The sequence below is a fragment of the Buceros rhinoceros genome, unplaced genomic scaffold, assembly GCF_000710305.1.
Source record: "Buceros rhinoceros silvestris isolate BGI_N320 unplaced genomic scaffold, ASM71030v1 scaffold35984, whole genome shotgun sequence".
NCBI classification, from domain to species: Eukaryota; Metazoa; Chordata; class Aves; order Bucerotiformes; family Bucerotidae; genus Buceros; species Buceros rhinoceros.
Genome location: NW_010408273.1, coordinates 40,100 through 47,806, shown reverse-complemented (window position 1 = coordinate 47,806; position 7,707 = coordinate 40,100). Strand labels below are relative to the sequence as shown.

The following is a 7,707-nucleotide window of genomic DNA, read 5'->3' as shown; positions in this document are numbered from 1 at the left end:
GGGAAAGAGCACACTAAGAACAATGCCGTGTTCTCCTCAGCAGTAATGACCAAGCAGGAAAGAACCTTTTTCCAGTGTGACTAACAGCAGCAAACAGGGCTTACATTTACAAATCCTAACTTGCACACACCACAAGATGCAAAATTTGTATCTGAAATTCATTCTTGGGCCTTTGCCTGCTCAGGTTCCGCATTGCCAGTTACTAGACCCCCACCACTGTATTTCACCAATTTTGTATTTCACAGAAATAACTCAGTCTAACATTTATCCATTCAATGTTCTCTAAAAACAACCCCAAATGAAAAAACAACCAACACTTTTAAAAGAGCAATCATCTCTACTTGAACTCTCATAATCCAATTCAAAAGGCGCAAGAGGTGCCTTTTTCTTGCCTGTCTCAGTCGCTCAAGGCTCAAAATGTTCTCCACTTGCAGCACACCACGCGTGTATTTTTCAATGTACGTTTCGCCATCGCAGGTGCCCTCATTCTCGCTCCTTGCAGCCATCAGCGCCAAGGTCTCACGATCCTCAATTTCTTCGGTAGCCTAAATTACAAGTTACACTACTGAAGTTTTTAGAAGTTAAAGCCTAGTGTTTTGAATCTGTTAATTCACTACTTTAGACCATCTCAATCCAGAAATTAATCTGAATCAATAATCCTTAACTTGATCAACCATCTTAGTTATAATCGGTGATCTAGGACTGTTCAACACAGATGTAGATGGTGCTGAACTAAGAAGAGGTCACGCTCGGGAGAAGTTTTGCACATATGCTGCCGTTGATATACTCCTGGAAATAATACCTGTATAACCTGAAATTGCTTATGGTAAGGATTAACTAACAACGATCTGCTAGGCAAGTAAAGGCAACTTCCCTCCCAAACCTCAGGTGCTCTGCGTGACACCCCTAGATTTTAAATTTTAAGTACTGCTGCATCAAAGTGACAATTACACGGCAATGTGACTATTTGTATTTTCATTCGTCCAGTTTGTTTACCTTTAAAATTATTTTCTAAAGTGGATTTACAATTCGTACAAGCTTTTTCTATGAAAAGCAATTTATATTCCTGTGAACTCATTTTCCCAGCTGTTCTGTTTTCACTGACCTGAATATCCCTCTGAGCACTCTCTATATTATCTCTGTAAACACAAATATGATTTCAAAAATAGCTCTCCTCCAAGAACTCGACTAAACCTGGTAGAAGAGAAAATAAAATCCCTACAGTTTTCAACTGTTCACAGATAAACGCAATCTGACCACTGCGCTTTAAGCTATACTCCTTGGCAAGCTGCCTCCTCTTCACACAGCAGAACATTTACCTCCCAATCAGCATCACCCACTGCAGCAGGTGATTCTGCTCCTTCCAGTGAATGTGTAAGAGAAATAGGGTGTAATTTACCTTTGGTATATTGGATACTATTTCGTAGGTCACTCCACAGGCATAATATATATTTTTCAAGGATATTCTCCTTTTCAGGCTCTGGGTAAAACTCTAGAAACAAATAATTTGTATTAACTGTTTTGATAATGATTAGTGATGACATCCAAAGAAATACAAGGTCCCAGTGCAAAAACTCTCCACCACAGAAGCACCTTTTTCAAGACCATAATTTAGTGAAGTTCCTTTTTGGCATTACAACCTCTCATTGTCATTTTGTCAGCCACGTGTTAAACAGGTAGCAAATTCCTTTTGCAGTACCGAAGCACAAGTGAAAGAGCAACCAGAGTTCTCGCTGTTGTAATCGCGACCTTTCCACGCTTCATCGTCAGGTCAGTTAGCCCTTACATTACTAACTGTGAACTCAACGTCCACCTAATACAGGATTTTAGACAAGTGTAACTAGCAAAGGCCAACATGCCACGTGCAAAAAGGTGTGGAACCGAGCTGCCTGGCAAGTTGTTTAGGAGTACAACAGCTTCTCCCTGCTTTGCGCTGCAAAATCTGACGGAATTCTGAAATGTGCTCTTGTTGCCAATCACCTGGGAAACAAAGGGACATCATTGCCTAAACCCGCAAAGCAGCAAAGCGAGGGGAACAACGACCATTCTTGTGACCAGAGAAAACACCCTATCTAAAATTATCATGTTAAAGGGTTTAGAGAATGTTTACGCTTGGGTAGTGGTGGGGAATAAGCCTAGTTTGTAGTTTACAGAGAAAGTAGCAACGAGAAAGAAAAATGATCTGTTGTGTTTACTCTCAACATCTAAAGCCCCGAAGATGCTTTCAGGAACACAGTAGCTACAGTGACCTTGTATTAGATACTGCAAAATTCTCTGAATCAAAGTTGCATGGATAAGGAGGTGAATTTCTTCTTTTTTGTTACAAAAGGAGCACCTGTTACACTCTGAACCGAATCAGGTTGAAAAATGGACAGTGCAAAGGAGTACACCAGAAGTGATCAGCTTCACTGCAACCTGTAAAAATTTATTTTCTATTTGTCTTTTGTAAGAACTGGAGGGACAAAATTTACATAAAATGAAGCAAGCAGCTAAAAACGCCGCATTCATGAAATCAAGGATGTGAAACAAAATTACTACTAATCAAATAATGCATCAACTTCTCACCTGTTTGTTGTAAATATTGGCTGCAATCCTTTTGCGCAGTACCAGCTCCATTGCAGCAGGGTGGCTGAGCTGCACAGTCGTCTTCACTATTAAGTAAATTCTCTCATTTTGAGGAGTTACCCGATTCAGGTGCACGGAGTCATGGACAGAAGAGTCCCAAGCAGCAGTGGCTGAAACCTGTGCAGACACGTGAAGTGGAGGAAAGAAAGGGGAATCAAAGATTCAATTACTTAACAGATATAACTTGCAATGATTTAACATGATGTAAAACAATCTTTAACGAGAGAAAAATGAGCATCATTGAACAAAGTGGAGTCAAACCTCCTTTTCATAGGAAGGAATTTATCAGAAGCAGCATAAAAGAGGTGTTAAGATACTGAGGAAAACCACTATGAACAGTCTGCACTATGCAAACCCTGCCCCAAAAGGAAATCTTTGCCCAGTGGGAGACGGACAGAGAAGCAGAAGCAAGACTGGAGGAAGGAATGCAAATGCTATTGCAACTGTATTAAAAGCTTATCAAATTCAATGTCAAACCTGCCGTCTGTGTTGGATGAGGTTATAACAGCTCATATAGAACAAACATGCTCCCATCCTGCAGAACATCTTTTTCCTTCCTCCTGCCTCCCCTCCCACCTTTGGTGTCCCATTTATTCTGGAAATGGTCTCTCAAGCAGTGGCCTGAGTTGGCACAGAACGTGGAAGAAATGAGTTAAGACATTCCAGAACGGATCCAGAACCATTCACTTCCAACAATTCCCAAACGTTCTATTTAAAAGTAATTGTGTACTAAAAAAGGAGAAGTTCTATTTAAATATTAAGCTTTGCCTAGTGTGCATGGAGTAGTTTTCTGTGAAGAATCAAGAGCCTGGAAGAGGAATGATGAAAGGGTGAGGAAAGAAGAAAAGGGGATTTTGTGTCAGGCAGCTGAATTACCAAGAACCACTAAGAATTGACACTTCTGAATTAAGGCAGTAGAGCTAACAACTCATATTCTCTTAAATGCTAAATAAAACAGCCAGAAAATGAAGGCAGCACTAGATACAGATGGTAGTTTGAAGACAAAAAGGAAAGTACATACAGGCAGAAAATAAAACATAAGAAGAACGTGTTAACATAAGCTGCAGTTGTCAAGAAGGAGGCTTGCTGACAATTTACCTCATCATCACTGTGTTTTATGATCGGCAGATAAAAGAATGGGCTCCCATGCTCCTTTGGCAGTATTGAGTTAACTCCTGACGCATGGGGACCTACAAGTTGTTCATTGGCACTGAGGTCATCAGCTAATGAAACAAAGGCGCAAAGAATGAAACCGTTTTATACCAAAGGATATCAACAGAGAGAGGCAAAGCAGTAACACAAAGTTGTCATAAAGTCCTACCCATATGCCATAATACATTAGATCCTCATTCACCTCATTACTACGCAGCATTTGGAAGACGACTGCAGCATATAAAGTAAGGGAAGTAAAACCGGGCTGGGACTCAGCCTGAGCACATTCTCCCGTACCTAAATGGAGTATTCACAGTATTCGTAACATTAACTTACCTAGCCAGAGACTGCTGGATTTACCCGCCTGCCAGCCTACCCAGCTCACCTCTTAGTTAAATCACTTCTGATGTATCAGGGAACCTTTAACCTGAGAAGAGCAGTTCTGGCTATACTAGGCTTTTAGCTAAACAAAAAAAAGTTGTTCAACAATCCGTCGATCTGTTGAAATATCCTATTCGATCTGCTGCCTGCTAATCTGCGTTGATAATGAAAAAACAAATAAAAACATTCCTCGTGAGCGCAGACGAAGGGAAGGGCGTGTATCATCTCCCAAAAGCAGCTTCTAAAGCAGGTATTCACGTGTTGCCTGCGTAAACGTGTCTAACAGCCCACCGCAGTGCTGGAAACGACACGGCCCCTGGATCCTCCTCTGCTTTACGCCCAGGTTTATTCTTACAGACCTGCTTCCCAAACAGTCCTTTAATGTGGTGATATTTCTCGTCTCTTGTTGCTCAGTGTGCACGTGTGTCTTAAGAATATATATCAATAGTCTCCTCGTGCAAAACTAAAGACCTTCCAAGGGAGAACACTTAGATTCTCTAACAAAACACTGTTCATAGTCCTAACACACTCTTCCTTAAGACTCTGCAGACACCTCAGCGGAAGCAGGTCTGAAAACGTTGGGAGATTCTCCATCAGTGCTTTGATGACACGTGGATTTGCACATCAAAACATTTACAGAATTTTTTTTATCTGCTGTTCAACTTAACTCTCACATTATTTTCTGTTGCACAGCCTATCCCTGTATTTGTATGTTCCCCAATTTTTTATCTTTATTTTAAAATAAATGTGCTTAATTATTCCAACACACAGAATCAGAAGAAAAAATACTTTACAAACCACATCAGACAGTGCCATTGCCAGGACTTGTTTGATTTCTTAGACATTTTAGAATCATTCTTCCTTTTAGCAATTTATTGATCCAAACTAATCCGTCACCCCCCACCCCAAAGTTTCTTCCTCTGCTGTTACAACATACCGTTCAAATCAAGGAAAAGGACGGGTATGTGTGTTTCCATCCCAGCAGGGGGAATCCTGAAACAAAACAAACTGCTGTCAACAAGGAAGACAAATTCATACCCGAGCTAATTTGGGGAAACAGATCTCCGTGCCACCAAGGACTAAAGCCGTCAACATTTTGCTGGCTAATCTGAACGCCTGGGTTGCACAGACGATATTTTCCTTACCTACACAGGCAGCTGTATGTAGTGCTTTGCCCAAACTTAATTCACAGCGCACAGCACGTTTCAGGTGGCAGTCTGAAACACCCTGTTCTGCTTCTTAAGTTAACAGGTTGTGGTCATCTCATACACAAAGGTTAGGAACCTTTCAAACAACTGGATGTGTAGCTACTGGCAAGGCTTTATAACAATAAGTACACTTCTAGCTACATGACCACCGCACGCTTCAGGAAGGTAAGGGGAAAAAATGGAGAGGAAAGGGCATCCCTGTATCATTCACCCAGTGAAGAAGAGGTATTAGGTATTATCAGAGACATCAGTGTATTTCTTGGACACACTTCCCAAATCTGACATGATACATTCCTCATTTTCGCACGTCAGTCTCAATGATCTTAGTAAAAACACAAATTTAAATGAAATTAAGAGAGAAATATATTAAAGATTTAAATGAAACAGAATAGAACGTGACCTTGGAAATCAGAATTTCTTCCCTCCCCATCCCTTATCAATGAAATTATCACATGTTCTACCATTCATTTCTGAACCACTCTTTTTGTGAAAGGAGTCAAACTAGGGTAAGTTCCTCAGAAATCTCTAAAATTTTAAAATACCACATTAAATGCAGAAGTGATTTTTAACCCTTGAAAGCCATCTCAAAGCTACTTCCTGTAATCCGTTAACTAAGCCAAGCTTTCTTGCATCCAAACCAGCACCAGACCTTCCAGCCTTCTGTCGGCTGAGGGCAATTTGCAGTATTACCAGAAAACGTAGAAAGCTCTACGACATCCTCCCATTTTCACCCTGTGGCGTGCAATGTTCATGTAGAAAACACGAACCACCCCACTGGTTTTTCTGAACGTACCAATTAGCAGGGGCACCAGGAATTCCGCTGCCTGGCGCTGGAACAAACACTGCATTCCTCTCTTCCGTCAGCCCTACCCACTGTTCGACCAGCCGGGCTTCTCGCTCTAAATCATCCTCAGTTTTTTCTACAGAGAAAGAGATGAGTGTTATACATGAGATACATTTGTTGTGGTACAGGGAATAAAGTACTTATGACAGGGACTTTAAGCTTCAAACCTTGTTTATTGCTGATCTTTTGAATCTGCTCGTCTAAGTATTCTCTGCGTTTTATCAAGGCATCAGACCACCTTTCCCGTACACAGTTTAAATCTTCTTCCTAACACAGAAGGAGAAAAGAAAGTTTATTGGGCCACGTGGTTACGATTTGAGGGCAGCGAATTTTGCAGTAATTTCATCAGAGTTGATATTAAACAGCTTGCATGACGCAGAAAACGTTTTGCCCCGAATTACATGCACACTGATTAAGTACCTCATCACTCATGAATGAAAACTTATTTGCTTTCAAGTCTCAGATTCCAACAGAAGGAAAAGAAACTGTGATCCCCTCGGTTGCTGAACAGGTTTATATGCCATGGGCTAATTACTCACAGAGTGGCAATCAAACATTTTAATAGCCCATGGAATAGGAAAAGCGGGTATCACCAGCTGATCATGAGATCTCCTGAAGATTAGACAGGTCAGTACGCCCTCGAACCTCCACAAAATTCCGTTGCTAGCAGCTGCTATCAGTGCGATTAAAAGAGTTCTCATGCAAACAAAACCCATCATGCAATCATGCTTTGTGGTTATCACAGAAAATCTGGCTCGTTCTTCTCTGTGATATGTCAGGAAGCGCATGAACAGCCCGCAAGAAGTTAGTACCTTGATTGATATTTTTGAGATTGCTGTAAAACCTAACACACGATCGTAAGGGATGTCAGCATTCTCACCTAACTGGTTTTACTGCTGTAAGGCTGCTATTAGAAATACATCTTTCAAGCAGAAGTCTGAAATGCCTTTTACTTTTGCAGGCATTTCCTCTTCTGCCCTCCATTGCCTTTTAAAATGAGTCTTTCTGTTACACTGTCTAAACTGTGACTGTCTTGTATTTACTTATCACACAAAAAAAAAAAGGGCTCCAGGTTTGGGTTTGTGTAGATAAAAAATAAAATCGCTTCACTGAAGCTTCTGTATTCCCCCCGCTCGCATCCTCTCCTCTCTCTCCCACAAGCACTTCAGAAAACTGCACAACTTTAAAGGTTACAATGTTTTCTTCATGAAAAAAAAATCCTACGCTATGGAATTTGGTCAGGAAAGACGCCTGCAGCTGTAGGTGGCTGCTCCGTTCCCCTTGGTAGTCAGTGGGAACTGTTTTCATTCTAAATTACAGTTTCTAATCTTTTATTCACGTACTAATCGATGTAGCCAGTTAGGAGAGCTGAGTGCTGAGTACCGGAGAAAAGAGCACACTGCAAGGGTATAAAGTCACAAGGTAAACTGAATCGGCAGTGGTTTATAGCCCAGGTAGCCTCTGAAATGCACAGCGCATCTGTATTTCAAAGCCGCT

At 41.1% G+C, this 7,707-nt stretch overlaps 1 protein-coding gene across 1 annotated transcript in view; it reads right to left on the bottom strand.

The window, feature by feature from the left end:
- KIF13A (kinesin family member 13A) overlaps window positions 1-7,707 on the bottom strand; it is a gene marked incomplete at its 5' end in the record, with an annotated part of 56,230 nt that overhangs the window by 10,811 nt on the left and 37,712 nt on the right. The window contains 7 exons of the mRNA XM_010134810.1: window positions 393-545; window positions 1,400-1,492; window positions 2,566-2,742; window positions 3,724-3,848; window positions 5,096-5,151; window positions 6,160-6,286; window positions 6,378-6,477. Of these exons, the coding sequence (XP_010133112.1) occupies window positions 393-545; window positions 1,400-1,492; window positions 2,566-2,742; window positions 3,724-3,848; window positions 5,096-5,151; window positions 6,160-6,286; window positions 6,378-6,477 (831 nt within the window). The remainder of the gene's footprint in view (window positions 1-392; window positions 546-1,399; window positions 1,493-2,565; window positions 2,743-3,723; window positions 3,849-5,095; window positions 5,152-6,159; window positions 6,287-6,377; window positions 6,478-7,707) is intronic.